The sequence below is a fragment of the Aricia agestis genome, chromosome 10, assembly GCF_905147365.1.
Source record: "Aricia agestis chromosome 10, ilAriAges1.1, whole genome shotgun sequence".
Lineage (NCBI taxonomy): Eukaryota > Metazoa > Arthropoda > Insecta > Lepidoptera > Lycaenidae > Aricia > Aricia agestis.
Window position 1 is genome coordinate 12,227,221 of NC_056415.1, and position 17,252 is coordinate 12,244,472.

At 34.1% G+C, this 17,252-nt stretch overlaps 1 protein-coding gene across 1 annotated transcript; it reads right to left on the reverse strand.

The window, feature by feature from the left end:
- Nucleotides 1–12,079: 12,079 nt before the first annotated feature.
- LOC121731006 (endocuticle structural glycoprotein ABD-5-like) lies at nucleotides 12,080–16,402 on the reverse strand. Its single transcript, XM_042120299.1, has 3 exons — nucleotides 16,324–16,402; nucleotides 14,818–14,936; nucleotides 12,080–12,768 (listed from the first exon to the last, which is right to left on the reverse strand). Exons 1-3 carry the CDS (start codon nucleotides 16,333–16,335, stop codon nucleotides 12,585–12,587), a joined length of 315 nt encoding a protein of 104 aa, XP_041976233.1. The 5' UTR covers nucleotides 16,336–16,402; the 3' UTR covers nucleotides 12,080–12,584.
- Between the last annotated feature and the right edge of the window lie 850 nt (nucleotides 16,403–17,252).

The following is a 17,252-nucleotide window of genomic DNA, read 5'->3' on the forward strand; positions in this document are numbered from 1 at the left end:
AGTTTGACAGATTATGTATGGGGCTTATGTCAAAAATTTGAATTAATTACATTTAAGTATTTTTTTTATTAAATAAGGGGCAAACGAGCAAACGGGTCACCTGATGGAAAGCAACATCCGTCGCCCATGGACACTCGCAGCATCAGAAGAGCTGCAGGTGCGTTGCCGGCCTTTTAAGGGGTGACAGGGGAGGGTAGGGAAGGGAATTATAGGGGAGGGTAGGGAAGGGAATTATAGGGGAGGGTAGGGAAGGAAATAGGGGAGGGTAGGGAAGGGAAAAGGGTAGGGGATTGGGCCTCCGGTAAACTCACTCACTCGGCGAAACACAGCGCAAGCGCTGATTCACGCCGGTTTTCTGTGAGGACGTGGTATTTCTCCGGTCGAGCCGGCCCATTCGTGCCGAAGCATGGCTCTCCCACGTCAAGTCAAGCCCATAGGCCATACACCTAAAAATTTTGACATAAGTATCAAAAATTTTAACTAATTACATTTAAGTTATTAATGTTCCACTCGGAGTGCGGCAGCATGACGAATAATTAATTACTTAACTGTTTAACTGCCGCTCTCAGAGTGGAACATTAATAACTTAAATGTAATTAGTTCAAATTTTTGATACTTATGTCAAAATTTTTAGGTGTATGGCCTATGGGCTTACCCCGTACATTATGTGTCAAACTCTTCATTAAATTGAAGATTAATCATAATTAAAATATGTCTCAGAACGTCGGTTAATGATGATTTTGACATAAGCCCCATACTGCATATATTAATATCTGTCAAAAACTTAATTTAATTACAGTTAAATAATTTATATTCGTCTCTGAGTGCGGCATTTAGGTACTTACTGCATGTTACTAAATATTAATTGTTATTTTTTATTTTTACACCTTTGCCCGACTGCAGGGCCGTCTCTAGCCCATGTGGCGCCCGTATGCACCGCACACATTGCACCTAAGGGAAAGACGCCCCTGCCCGACTGCATCACTAGGGATTTATTGTTTTTTATGTAGGTTAACTAACAGAAAAGTTGATAGAGATTGCGGTTCGACGTAATTTGGTTTCGTTATGTCAAACCCAACATAAACAAACTAAAAGTTTAATAATAATTGACATACCCCGACTAAATGACGTAGGTCCGTCATCTGCCTATGAATCAATTTCTTCGATGGTACGTTGGTACTCTACATTAACTCTACAATATTTTTTTAAGTTTCTACTACAAAGTGCGACATCAAAGTCGTACAATGTGTTATGTGACATACGATAATATGCAATTCAGGAACTGCTAGATCACGAGCCCGCGTCGTCACGTTCGCAGATATTTCATGTTATCGCGATCTGTTCTATCGTATTACGGTCCATTAAGGGAAATATAGGCTCTATAAATTATAAGTTGCTCATTATTTGCTAGATTTATCGCTTAAAACATACGTTACTAGTAATTCATGTCCAGTAGTCCGTTGCGCATAAACTTGTATATTGTGCGCGAACCGTACATTTTTCCGGGATAAAAAGTATTATGTGTCCTTTCTCGGAACTCAAAGTATCTCCATACCAAATTTCATCCAAATCGATGCAACGGTTAAAGCGTAAAGAGGTAAAAGACAGACAAAGAGACACACACTTTCGCATCTATACTATTTAATCTATACTAAAGTATTAGTATAGATACGTTCAGACAAACAAACAAACAAACTCTTCCCAATTATAATATTAAGTATTTAGATTATTTGAAAGGGCTAACTTGAACGCGGTAATCTCAGGAACTACTGGTCCGATTTGAAAAATTCTTTTACTGTTGGATAGCCCATTTATCGAGGAAGGCTATAGGCTATATTTTATCACGCTAAGTATAATAGGAGCGAAGAAATAGAGGAAAATGTGGAAAAAACGGGGGGAAATTATTTGAAAGGGCTTATTTGAACACGCTAATCTCAGGAACTACTGGTCCGATTTGAAAAATTATTTCAGTGTTAGATAGCCCATTATCGAGGAAGGTTATAAGCTATATTTTATTACGCTAAAACTAATAGGAGTGAGGAAATAGAGGAAAATGTGGAAAAAACGGGGGAAATTATATGAAAGGGCCTATTTGAACGCGCTAATCTCAGGAACTACTTATCCGATTTAAAAAATTCTTTCAATGTTAGATAGCCTATTCATCGAGGAAGGTTATAAGCTATATTTTATTACGCTAAGACTAATAGGAACTAAGAAATAGAGGAACATGTGGAATAAACCGCGCTAATCTCAGGAACTACTGGTCCGATTTTAAAAAATATGTCAGTGTTAGATAGCCCATTTGTCGAGGAAGGCTATAGGCTATATTTTATCACGCTAAGCCTAATAAGAGCGAAGAAATAGATGAAAATGTGGAAAAAACGGGGGAAATTATATGGAACGAGCTTTTGCCCGCGGCTTCGCTCGCGTTAAGAAGTATTATTATATACAAACTTTCATCCCCTATTTTAACCCCTTGGAGGTAGAATTGATCAAAATCCTTTCTTAGCGGATGCCTACGTCATATCATCTACCTGCATGCCAAATTTCAGCCCGATTTTTATTGATAGATCACCTTTGAGTTTTATATATATAGATTGCTTATTATCTTATGAACTACTGGAGCAATTTTTATGTTATTTGGCAAACATGAAGAATAGACCACGTGAAGGGACATAGGCTATTTTCTGCTGCAAAATGTACGGTTGCGTGAAATTCCTAAATTACGCAAGCGAAGCCGCGCGGAACATCTATATATAATAAAATCGTAGGAAAGTCAATTCTGTACATTGAATATTTTTGTACAATAAATAATACTTGGGATGTGATCTACTATGCTAACGCGGACGAAGTCGCGGGCAACAGCTAGTATTATTATAAAGCGGAAGAGTTTGTTTGTTTGTTTGAACGCGCTAATCTCAGGAACTACTGGTCCGATTTGAAAAATTCTTTCAGTATTAGATAGCCCATTTATCGAGGAAGGGTATAGGGTATACTATACACTAGTGTCCGACCGAAACTGATTTTTCAGCCGAAACCGAACTTTCGGCCTTACTCTCAGTTTCGGCCAAAACCGAAACCGAAACTTGGTAAAACATTTAAAATTACGATTATTTACCGAAATTTATTGATTTTTAACATAAATTACAACTTTTTAAACTAAACTACTACATTGAATTTTTTACTTTTTGCGACATTTCTTAAAATAAGTATTATTAATTTCAGACTCGAATATGTTCCCTAGAAACTTTTTTGTACTATATTCCATCTTTTTATACGATTGCAAGTAGGTGCGATTTTACCAAAGAAATTGAACGCGCTTAGCGCACACTAAGGGGCGATTTCACTAAAGAACTGGAACGCGTTCAAAGCACTCTGAACCGGTTCAAAACGTATAAACGCGATTATAACATCGAAATGCATTTCACCAGCATAAACTGAACGCGTTCACAGCAAATCCGAGTTTTATCTTCTGAACACCCAAAGTCCGAAGTTTAACGTCATAAAACCCGTTCAAGCACTGTCATGGGGGAAGGAAAAACATAGACAAAATAAATGTCAAGATGACAATTTTGACACATGCGTATGTTAGTTTATGTATTGTTTCTTGCTATTTTGTAGTTAAATTAACGTGAAAAGGCTTTAAAATGATGAAAACATGTAAAATAATCGCGTGACGTCACATAAACTTAGATTTATTAATCGTGATTAAGAGAAGATTATACGGTATAGGAGATTGCGTGTTCATAGTTAAAAGTTAATCTTAAATATTTAAATATAACGCGTGGTGAAAGGAAAAGAGTGAGGCGAGATCATTAACTACTGAGCCGGGGCCTCGTTGGCTAGCAAGCACGATTTAACTGTGAAGTTTACCGAACGACGCATGAGTTTCGGCGGGGCCGAAAGTTTCGGCTATATTTTGGCCGAAACCGAAACTAGATTTTTTGGCCGAAACTGGCCGAAACCGAAACCGAAACCGAAAGTTCGGTCGGTCACTACTATACACTAATAGGAGCGAAGAAATAGAGGAAAATGTGGAAAAAACGGGGGAAACTATTTGAAATTGCTTATTATGTTAAGAACTACTGGAGCAATTTTTATGAATTTGGCACACGGGCATTTTCAAAAAAATGTGTACCCCTGGTTTTTACCTTGTCTCTTGACTTCGCTACAGATTATTTGTATAAAATTACATACTTACTAACATTTTGTAATTTTAATGTAGGAGCAAAAACAAGTTTTCTTTTATTAAAATACATTCACGTTTGTATAAAATTTTATTTAGTATGAGATTTATAAGGGTTTTTAAGTACCGAAACCTATTAAATTCACCTGTCCCCTTCCCAGAAGTTGTAACAAAATCTTTAATAACTATTTTTTTTCTTAAAGTAAGTTACTTAAAAAACATATGTTAGATTCCTAAATACTTAATGTATCAATTGAATGTCTTGTTATTGAAAAATCTAACATAATTTAACTACAAATTAATTAAAATTATAATCATGAAAAAACAACCCGACCGGAATGTTCGGTTTAGTGACCTTTTTTTTAGTTTTATAAACATACTACAAAAATATTTTCGGCACTAAATGATAGCACTATATTTCATTGTACATCGAGAAACTTCAATTTGAATTTAGTAGTTAAAAATCTGCTACAAGACGCGGACGCAGGTTGGATGGTTCTTCAGGAACGGTTTATTTGTTCAGATAAGTGACCATATTTTGTAAGCATTATTATACTTTCTCCAACTGTTTTTACTGTTGACACGTTGCAAAATTAGCTTAGTATTTAGTATAAAAAATGAAATTGTGATAACTATTATCGGTTATTTACAAACACTTTAAAAGTAAAAGAAAGTAATATTACGTGACTTCCGACTTGTGACTTTTCGTATGGTCACATATAATGGAACGGACAAGTCACAACAGGCGGAAAGCATAAGGCTTAGTTCACATTTTAAATAAATTATTTTTTTATTCACAGATTTTATTAAGAAAATTGGAGATTTTTAAACTGGTACAAATATATTTTTTATTACTTATGTGTTAAGGTGACGCCGCGTTAAAGTAAAAAACCGTTTTGGATATGTTTTAGATTGCTAGTTTTCTATGAAAGGCCGGCCCGGCCTCTCACAGAAAACAAGCAATGGAACAACAAAAAATGGAAAGGGCGTAAGCGACAAAATAGTTTTGTCGCGTAATTTAAAAACCATAAATACATTTCATATAAGCTATGGGCAAATTAAAGTGTATGCTTGAACCAATCCATGTACATTTTTGCAAGCTTAAATCACTCTCCTCTGTTGGAAAAATAGGAATCCTTTTTTTTTACACAGGTCTATTTGATTGATTATTCTGTGTTATAAAAGTTGACCAATCGTGTTATGCTATGGGTAAATCAAAGACAAAGACATGATAAATACTGACAATGAACTTTAATTTCTTAGCTTTTGTAATTGAAAAATCGATATCGCTACAGCCAAATTATCAAGGCGTCGCCTTTACTTAACAATAACAAATATTTAAAATTTAAGTACCTAAACGTTTTATTTTTTAAATAATTTTGATTTTATTTCCATTACTTTTCTATCAGTAAAGTTGAAAATCATTTTGTGTCATTGATATTTTTAGATTTATAATAACTAGACATCGGATTATATGCATTTGCATACTTGCATATGCAAATGCATATTATAATGTCACTTTTTAGGCGATAGTGCATATTTTGGCAATTTTGCATATTTCGGTAGTTTAACTTCCATGGGCATTAAGATGGCAATCGGAAAATGTTGGTAGACAATTAATATTGGCGTATAATAAATAAATAAAAACTAAAAAGGCTTTATTTCAAGAAATTAAAAATTTTGATTTTATGAAATTATAAAAATTGGCGTTTTTATTAATGTCACTACCGGAAAAGTCTTAAAAAAATAATAAATTTTAATATTAAGTGACTTTTGATTGATTGATTAAATACTGACAATGAACTTTAATTTCTTAGCTTTAGTCATTGCTGAGAAAATTCGATATCGCTACAGCCAAATTATAAAGGCGTCGACTTTACTTAACAATAACAAATATACTATTTAAAATTTAAGTACCTAAAAGTTTTATTTTTTTTAATAATTTTGATTTTATTTCCACTACTTTTCTATCAGTAAAGTTGAAAATCATTTTGTGTCGTTGATATTTGCAGATTTATAATAACTAGACATCAGATTATATGCATTTGCATACTTGCATATGCAAATGCATATAATGTCACTTTATAGGCGATAGTGCATATTTTGGCAATTTTTCGTTGATAGTGCATATTTCGGTAGTTTAACTTCCATGGGCATTAAGATTGCAATCGGAAAATGTTGGTAGAAAATTATTATTGGCGTATAATAAATAAATAAAAAGTCTTTATTTCAAGAAATTAAAAATCCTGGATTTTATGAAATTATAAAAATTGGCGCTTTTATTAATGTCACTACCGGAAAAGTCTTCAAAAAAATAATAAATTTTAATATTAAGTGACTTTTGATTGTGCATATTTTGTGCATATTTCGACCATTTTTCGTGCATATTTGCATGGATATTTCGGCACTTTGATCGTGCATATAATCCGATGTCATTAATAACTTAGGAATTCGTAGACATGTGAACACATCTTTATGATTATGAGATGTTCGTCCCTCTAATTAATGAAGTTAAATCTATGAAATCAAAGAATTTTTTACTTTTATAAGTAGTGCAACAATAAAATTGTTTAAATAAAAGGTTTTTGTGTTATAAAAACTTCTTTAAATATGTTAAATATTACTTACTCATGTAAAAAAGTGAAAAATAACCTAGTGGGTAGGTCACATAGTCACACTATGGATTAAAAATAATTGCTACTCTTGTTGATCCTTGAAATTATCTAATTTTTTTTTTATAAACAATTAAATATGCATTTCACTAGATTAAATTAACGAAGAAATCCATTTATTGCTGTATTTTTTTGTATTAAATTATATTTTACATTTAGTCGCATAACGGAATCTGTTTCGTCGAAAATTCGATTTTGTTTCAATAATATCAGAATAATATAACGTTTTCAGCGTTCTTTTTAACTTATTCCATTAGTTCAATATTTTTCCTTGTATATGACATTCAAATAAAGGTAAATAAATGACCTTAAAAATATAGACATATTTTTGCAAGGGTACACGTTTTTTTGAAAATGCCCGTACATGAATAATAGACCACGTGAAGGAACATAGGCTACTTTTTGCGGAAAAATGTTAGGTTTCCGTGAAATTCCTAAATTAAGCGGACGAAGCCGCGCGGAACATCTAGTTTATAATATTAAGTATGGATATTATAATATTATTATGGAATAATGAATGTACATACAGTAGGTAATATTTAGTCAATATAGTAATAATTATGGAGTTCTAAATTCTTAAGCGCCTAATGTTTTATCACGCCGACACTCATGACTTACCGCCGTACTCAGAGACATTTAATTACGATTAACCTTCAATTTAATGAAGAGTTTGACAGATAATGTATGGGGCTTATGTCAAAATTTTAAATTAATTACATTTAAGTAATTAATGTTCCACTCTGAGTGCGGCAGTTGAATAATAATAAAATTATCGCAAAGAATTTAATATGGTTATAAGATAACCATATTGAATTCTTTGTAGTAAGAGATTTCTTTTAGAAATAAGCAGTTCCTTTGTGTCGTCTTTACATGTTAATTGTATGTTTATGGGCATTTCTCCAGATTTGGATTATTTAGTTGATTCCCTGGTACATTTTTATTTCTGCATATTTTTTAAATCGATAATCGCATATTATTCTTATGTGAATTATAAAAATAATTATCTATTTGGGCCCTTTTTCACTTCACAATTTTAGAAGATATTGTGATTTAAATTTTTCTAACCTAGGGAATCAACAAAGCTAATAGAAAAAAGCTTTTTCAGCTAAATAAACATGTTCAATTTAAATATAAACATGAATAAAATTGTCTACAAACTAAACTTGTTCGTTAAAACCAAATACAATGAATGGAAAATAAATTTATTTGAAATATATTGACTTTAAGAAAAAAAAAATTATATATTTTACTTATTGGTGTCATTTATTTGTATCAGTATATGAAGATAACGTAATTTATTTTAATAAAAATAAACAGATATGTACCAATTAGATAAATAAATGTAAAATATTTTGATTCCCTACTTAAAATACCCAGGAAATCATCAAAATGTATGTAGAGGGAATCAATAAAAAGTTAGTTTTTCCTGAGGTGTACAAAAACTGTGCATGTAGGTTAAACAATAAATAGTCTAAGTGTCTAAGCAAACTTAACTTTGGAAATGACATTGTAATTAGCGAATAGGGAATCAATTGTGTAAGGAGCCAAGGTTGAGGGAATCAGATATTTTCCTTTGTAACTCGGAAACGGAGCGACGAATTGTGTGACCTCCTTCCATGATGTTTAGAGGGCTACCGAAATTCCCGCCCTGCGCATCCGCAATCACGTGCTTCTTATAACTAGGGAGGTACGAGCCTCCAAGTGAAGCGTATAGGGAATCACTATGTGAGCCAGGACAAATCTTAAAATGAGTTTTTCTATTTATATAACGATATATACGTTTATAAACAATTGTTTTATAAAAATTTTGTTTATACTCTTACGATTTATTTACTTTGGAATTAGGATTTCATCGTATTTGTGGGATTTTTTTGTGAATTTATAGTGAATTCTGGGGACAGGACACATCCAGGGAATCAATTTTTCGACCTTTAAATTAATTTTAATTATATTTACAATTAAGTTTTTCTACAGAACCTAAGTGGCCCAGTTAGATCACACCTTATATTACTATAAAAAAATACAAAGGTCTACATATGTAACTCTGCGGGTAATTTATACGTCCGGACATCTAAATTTTGCGGTTTGGAGAATCAGCCTTATGTTTTTCTTGTGTACAATAAAGAGTTAAATAAAATAAATGGTCGTCGCTTTAATAAAATCTTTTGGACGTCACTGACTTATAATTTTTAACAGAAGATTTTTTTGCACACTGCTTAAATGAATTTTAAAAGACGTTTTCTCTTATTATTTTTTTTTGAGCAAATCGCATGGTTACATAGAGAATATACAGGGTGCTGAATAAGAAGGCAAAGTTGGTTATACGAGAGGTTGCAGATAATCATGCTATGGTTGCTCAATACAGTAACCATTTAGCTAATGCTATAATGCTATAATTAGTATTGTTATTATTATTGTTACCTGCAGGCTACGAATAATAAAGAACACGTAACTCTCATACTACTTATTTTTTTAATTTGGTTCCTTTCGCACTGTCATGTAACGTCAGCCTGATACCGCTGAAGGCCACCTAAATATTGCAATGTATTGAAAATGTGTACCGTTGTTTGTAGAACATGTTTTTTGACGGAGTTACTTTTGTTTTTATTATTTGTAACCTGCAGGTATATAAAAGCAATTGTTGCCTTCCATAAAATAAAAGCAACTACAGAAAACACTTTGACGTTAATAAAGCCTAGGCGTTTTATTTTATAAATAGTTAATTTTTTAAACAAAATGGTTAATTGTTATTATTTTTGCTCACTCATATTTTAATATTTTTTAATTCGGAAACTCGTCCAATTTTTATATTCTGAATATTTTCAAAATATCCGAAAATATCAGGCAACACGTTCTACGTGGATGAAATCTTATGGAACAGGTGAAGCTGGACTTCGAATGACTGTGAATTTCGTATAGCAAAAACCTAGGTCATTTCTTCGTTATAAAAAAAAACATTTACATGAAATAGGCATAGACTTATTTATAGAAATAAGGTAACGAGGTACTAATCAGCAAAATTATGCAATACGTGATTAGCTATTCATAAGTTCAAACTGCATGGAGCCTTCAAAGGTCGTATACATTCAGGCACTAATGAAGCGACAACACTTATTGACATTTAGCTGGTTACGACACGTGTGCACTGAGTCTTATTGCAGCACTAGTGTGAAATAGGCTTAAAGTGGGATTTGACAAATTACTGCATTTGAAAATCGAACATACATTTTCTATTTTTTAACGGTCTTCTATCTGTGGCAAGGTTAATTGCAATTAACTTAAATGGCCACAAATAAAAGCACAATAATTATAACATAATTATTATTAATTTTAATTACTTACTGCCGCACTCAGAGTGGAACATTAATTAATTAAATGTAATTAAGTAATTCAAAATTTTGACATATGCCCCATACATTATCTGTCAAACTCTTCATTAAATTGAAGGTTAATCATAATTGAATTTCTCTGAGTACGGCGGTTAAAGTAATATAATTTTGCGCATCATAAAGTGATCCTCACCTAGTATTCTGGATGTCATAAAAACTGTTTAAGTATTTTATTTAGTGTGACACGAAAATGTGCATGTAAGCAATTAACAAATTTTTATTTTTTCAGGGCAATATCATTTAAATGTAAAAAATCAATGCTTTAATTTTCTACCCAAGCAATGTTGGCCAGGGAAGTAAATACACAAGCAATACAACTGACATTTCAATTTTCTATAAGCTTTGATAGATTTCCCGTGATGTTTCATCAGCAGTTGAAGTACTGTGTAAAGTGCAAGGGAACATTTGAACACTTAAACACTGTGCAAATAAACCTGGAAACCATAAACACAGTATAAATATCATACAGTAGCATAACTCCTGTTTCCTTAAAAACAGACTCGTGCAGCACAGAGACATGTTTTAAGGGTTCACTACACGTTGGATCATAATGGCTACCATATGCACAATCGACCTCGATAATGGGTAAACATAGACCGATATGCCCCAGATTTCTTAATCGCTTGTATTGGTTTGCCATGGGCCAAAGGATAGGCTGCTTAATAAACTGGTGGTGGTACAACTACCGCCACAGTACTGCATCGCGCTACCGAAGATCCTGAAATCGGCATATGCAACGTCTGAAATGAGCTGGGCTTCGGCCTGACCGAGCATACTATCTCGCTCGGATCTTTGTTTGAGGCGCCCAAGTATATTCCAACAAATTTTTTTGGTTTACCAACAAGTTATCTGAAAGCACGCTTACATCAGTGATTGTGGCAAAGACGGTCTACTGTGTTTCTATTAAGTAAATATTCTTAATTACAAATTGTCGTGTCTAGTCGGTGTCGAGCAATAAAGTTATTTAAATTTCATCTAGCTGAATCTTACTTTGCTAGATAATGATTTGATTTCAATACTAAATATGAGCTCTGTTACACAATATACATAATTTAAAATTTGTTCCAGATTTCCCACCGTTCGTGTCGGATTATCCATCCCTTCGGGTTACTGTAGTAAAGGATGAGAGGTGTAGATTGCCCACACACTTGGGTACCATTGAATTAAGTACTCCTGTCTAGCTGGCCTGTGTGGGAGCCGGGAGGCCTACTTACTATTTATAATACGTTACTTATGTTATATTTATATGACTCATAAGAGATATATTTATTATTATAACCCCAGAATAAAAATAGAATGGTAGGGTACAAATTAATATTTACTCTGTCTTGTAAACATATTATTATTATTTCTAAAGTATCGCGAACTTTATAAACAAAATTGTGAATTCTTATTAGGGCACTCGCGATGGAGCTTTTTAAGCGTAGTCACGGCCTGGCCAAACTCGTGTGTTTACTGTTTTGTAAGGTAATATTCCTTACCACATCTGAACTTTTGAGTCGCGACTGTAGTAAGGGTCACGAGGGGCATCACATTAGTACATTCGAGATCTTCCTCCAGTATGTAAAGGCCATGTGTTTTGTAATTAATTATATTGCTATGTTTTATGTCTACTTAATAGCTAGTTAAAACCAGCATTATATTAGCGGTTTGTTTATGCAAGATGATAAATTTTAATGCCAAGTCATTATTATAATGGGTGAATTGAAATCAATAAATGTATTTATTTCAGTTTTTGTTCCGATAACGTTTTTGTAACTGTGATTGTTTGTTGATTCCATATGTTTTTATAATTATTGGTTTCTTGCAAATTACTAAATGAAACAAAAAACATACATTCAAAATATTTATTCCTATAAAGGTAGTGGTATAAAAACATAAAAAAGTTCCTATGGCACAGGAAGCAAGATGGACGAATTTACTAGCATTTACAGAAGTAGAGATCGCGTAGAGACTTTATCTAGAAGATTAAATTATCTAAATGCTGATTTATATTGACACAGTAGCTGGTGCTAGTGTCACTGGATTGTACTGCTGGAATTACGCCATGTTTAAAGTGCTACAAGGCTTTAAATGAACGTGGACGGGGCGCTGCTTGTAAAGGGGAGCTGTCAAAAACATATCAAAAATTGCGTTTTTGTATGATGGCAGCGTCAGTTCCTTTTTTCGCCACGTTCATTTAAAGCCTTGTCGAGGTCTAGCATTAGTTGTATCATGTCACAAACCAGTCAAGCATCCAGTATCTAGCGTATACTACTCTATGAATGTATCAGCACCTATAAAATCTTCTAGACAAAGAATGAGTTACTTCCGACGAAGATAGAAGATGAACTAAATCTACTGTCCGAGCGACGTCTTGGGTTGGAAGCCGTTGGGTCCAGCGGTGAAGGTCACGGTATAGTGCTTGCCGTCGGGCGCGACGTACGCGTAGGAGCCGGTTACGGTAAGCGCAGCGTTCTCCGATTGCGGGTTGTCCAGCTTGCCCTCCTCTTGTCTTGATGTACCGTCGCTGGTTTCATACCTGATGGATGAAATGTTACGTGTAAATATGACGTAAGAGCTTAGGTTAACACAGTTACACACGGAGATAGATGATAGTTTAAGAGTTAAGGAAATTAGTGAAGATTTGATACAAAGTTCATATATTTCCGGTCAAGGTCTTTATCAAATAACTATATTTTAAGTATTATTTGATGAGCACTTCCATCAGTATGTTATTTTTTAGTTGCTATAAAGTTAATCGCTGATTAAAACTCACTATCATAACAAAATAATATAATTAGCACAAGTTGGCTTTGGCCCTATTAGGTAAACTAGAAGAAAGTAACAATGAAATACATTTTTCATTTCTATCAGTATGTTTAATATTGCATATTTGATATTTATTTAATTTATTTACTCCACAAAGTAAAGAGCCAGCCTCCAATAATTCTTACAGTAGTCTAATGTCAAAGACGAAGAAGCACCATAGGATCTTTAATGTCCATTTATGCAAAATTCAAATAGTGTCCTCTTTTATCCTAATAAGGTAAATAAATTATAAGTACCTACATAGTATAGTTTAGTTAGTAGGTAACTTTACAATGACACCATATTAGGAAGCGGCGTTGTAAGGTGTACCTAATTATTAAATCCTTGTATTTTAAATATATATATATCTAATTAGAATGCTTAATTTTTTTTTATATATATTTTTTTTGTTTGTTTTAGTACATTCTACTCATTGGACAAACTGAACATTATACATTACAATCTACATTAAGGTTTTTGGTAAAATTTATTTTAAAATGTCTAATTGTAAATATAGTTAATTTTGACGTACTGTCGATTCAATACTTATTCAAATAAACTATAAGCAGTTAACCTACCTCCAAGTAGTATGTTTAGTAACAATGACATTTCAATACTTAGGTATATTGTAAATGTTTGCGCGTATTGCTATGTGTAAATATTATGAGATGTTTTGTGTAACCTTTTGAGGCTGAGGTTCTGAGCTAGTGTACCAGCTTTGTTGAGTTTCCGTAGTGCTCTTGCGGTTTCAGTGGGCTACGACAAGTCGTTGTATAGATTTTATAGTTTTCTTACGTCACCGCTATCGTAATATTATAGTGCTTGAGAATCGGAGATTTGCTCGGAGTTGAAGAAGCGGAGATAAATAACTTGACTGCGTTTTTTCGCAGGGATAAAACTAAATTGTTTTTTCTTTCCTCTAAATAACACTATTTGCAGCCGTCGCACGTCGCCGAGCAACCGACCATAACATACATGGTGTAACAAAAGTGTTCATACTTTAGGGTGAATAATATAATATTATAGTGGACACTGTATCCCTTACATAGAGTCCACTGTTTAAAGTAGCAGCGCTGTAAAAGTTACTATTGACTTCTATTTTTAGTAATCAACTAACATCTTGAAATTGCCCATACAATAATTTTTAAAGAGTATTAACTCTTTCAGTCCTATTGCTTTTCCAATAAACTATACTATAGGTACTTGTATAGAGAGTCCCTTGAGACACTTACACAGTACACACCCCAAAGTATTATCTCTTTGTTTTGCTACATCCTGATTCCTGTATATATAAATTACCTTTGCCCTACTTCCGTGGACCGTGGTCCAGTGGTTTAGAGCGCGGCTCTTGACTCGGAGGTCGTGAGTTCGATTTCTTCGTTGGAAACATGTTATTTCAAAGTTTGGTTAGGACAAAGCAGACTGATCACCAGATTGTCAGAAAAGTAAGATGATCCATGCGTCGGATGGGCATGTAAAAAGTCGGTCCTGCGCCTAAGCCCTGATCTCTCGCTAGTTGTGTCGGCCTTCCGTCCCACTGGGTTATGAGAGTAAAAGGAACAGAGGGTGCTCTTATGTACTGCGCACACACTTGGGCACTATAAAATTACTCTCGTGTAACTGGTCTGGTTCCAATAAAACCGGCCACCGTCACCGAAACCGGTGTGGGAGTTATTATTACTCTGTGGTTGCTTTTTTGACTGAATTGGTTTTGCTGTAGGGTTGATGTCCAACAGTTTATATGTGATGACTAATGAGTAATGAATGAGTTATGACTTACGCGAAGCTGTATCCGTCAGGCTGTACGTCGCTGTCGAAGCGAAGGATCTGCACGTCCTGGGGGTTCTGCGGCGCGGGCGCGGCGGCGCACAAGGCGGCCAGGACACACGCAACTGTCACCTGAAATAATTACATAGATTAAGCTACTGAATTGTTGGCAGTCATCCTATTATTGGCACTTTTTGTTTGAAATTACTAGAAGTTGACACGATTTTCTGTAGAAAGGATTTTCTGTAGTCTAAGCTCAAGTGATAGTAATTGCTTGCTAATACATAATAGAATCGCGTACCGTTTCTGTTGTACTCTATGAGCACAGAAATAAAGCTTTAAGTGTAAGCACAGGTTTTGGTCTGTCTAAACTGCAACGTGACGCAGGGATGCTTATTTACCACACAAGAAGTAAAACAGACTTGCCGCTCCCGGTGTTGGGCGCCTGCAAATACATCGCAACGTCTCGCAACGACATGTGAATTAACCCTTAGTGTTTGATGATTTCACAGTGTGGTAACAGGGTAAATAGGTTCTCCAGTAGTTGCAAATTGCAACTGACAATGCTGGCAAATATTTGCAAATTGTGCCCTTATTTGTAAGCCTCTACATGCAATATACATATTGACTTTCAATGCAATAGTATAATATGTTATGGTACCTACATGTACAATTGTACTATCAGAGAAGTTGATTCCTAGGCAGATGGCGGACCTAAGTAATTTGGTCGCATTACGTCAAACACAGCCGATAGATCACAATTAACATTGAATTGACATGATCCAACCAAATGACGTTGGTCTTTCAACTGGACAATTTTAGACAAACTTCACTAGCGAGATTCGTGAACGTGCCTTGTTTGGGTATAAAAAATAGATATTTGTCCATTCTCAGACCCACCCAATTAAGCACACAAAAATTTAACAAAATCGGCCTAACCGCGCTTTGGAGATCCGAAAAGGAGAGTTTTTTTATACTAGAAGATATCTCATCTATTGTGTTTGTGTACAACATGGTAACCCACTTTGCTAACCTCAGTGGCGTAACTATACTGTCTGGGGCCTGCGGCAAATTGATGCCCCATTAGTAAAAATTGTCACGTTATTTATAAAACAGGTTGCATAAAAATATTTCTGAGCTTGGAGCCTCTTGGGATGGGGGCCGGGGCCCTGTCGGGCCAGGGGCCCGTGGTATTTTGCTAGTCCTGGCACCCTATTGTTATATCACTGGCTAACCTACTGTATGTTTTATAATGTTGCATTTAAAGCTTGTAATAAGTTTCTTTTTGAAATCTTTTATCACGTTGATGATGTACAAATCCGACTCGAACTTGGCTGGTTTTGTCTGATGAAGAGAATGATGATGATGAGGTTCCTTCATACGGAAAAGATGGAAACACTTGTCACACACTTCTGCCGAAAACTGACTGTTAATATTTTCAAAGGATTTTCCGATTGTTTTTTTTTTTCAAATTTTGAATTTCGAAGTTATATTTTTTTATAATTAAAACTAGACTCACGTATTTGAACATGATGATCCTCGTGAGCACAGACTAACGAATGAGTGTGGTGCGATGGAGCGTCGTTTTATATGTACCGAAGATGCAGCATTTGCAGAGCTGACATCACGAGTAAAGACCATTCTGAGTTACTTTACCTTCAAATTCGTATGATTATGACCATTACGGCGTCCGCATAAAAACCCTAACAGAGGTAATATAATATCTGAACTCTACGTCCACTTTAAACTTTAAACTTTTTTCAGAGCTTTGTTTACATTGTGGGTTGCGATTAAAGGTTAATACTTAATATCAATTATTGTTATTGGTCGCTATTGTGTTAATTTATGCATTGTATGCACGAAATACAAAAGTTTCAGCAGTTCTGCTGAAACAAAAAATTGATGGTTTAACATTGGATGTAGCTTGAAACAGTACCACTTAATAAAATAAAATAGCGTTTTATTCAAAGTGGGTATAAAAATTGGGTATCGAGATACACTTTTAAAAGTCGAATCTAAGGTGCCTACCGTCGGTTCGAGAACTAGCCCGGCGAGAAGAACTGGCTTAAGGCGAGGATAAACCCCAATTTGTTATTCCGCGACTTCCGGTTTACCTAGTTCCAATATAATAACGAAGTTTTAAAAAATATGAGGTATAAAGCACAATATTTAAAATACCTTAAACCATAAACATTTTAATAAAACTTAATACTTTGGCTGTAATTAATTTACAAACTCACCTCCGATAAAAATCTATTTCATCGAAATATGTACATATAAGTATTAACTAGGATAATTATACATTTTATTTGAATAAATTGTTAGTAAATCTATATTAAAAATTCTTTAACCGAACAATTTTGTTTCTTAATGTTTATTTCTAAAAATATTTAAAAAAAACATGAAAAATAGAGAAGATCCGCTCGAGTGACTACAGTTTTATGCTGA

Coding starts and splice junctions, on each gene's coding strand:
- LOC121731006 (XM_042120299.1), bottom strand. Junction 12,769..14,817: donor CCTGACGGATACAGCTTCGC/GTAAGTCATAAC, acceptor TTCATCCATCAG/GTATGAAACCAGCGACGGTA.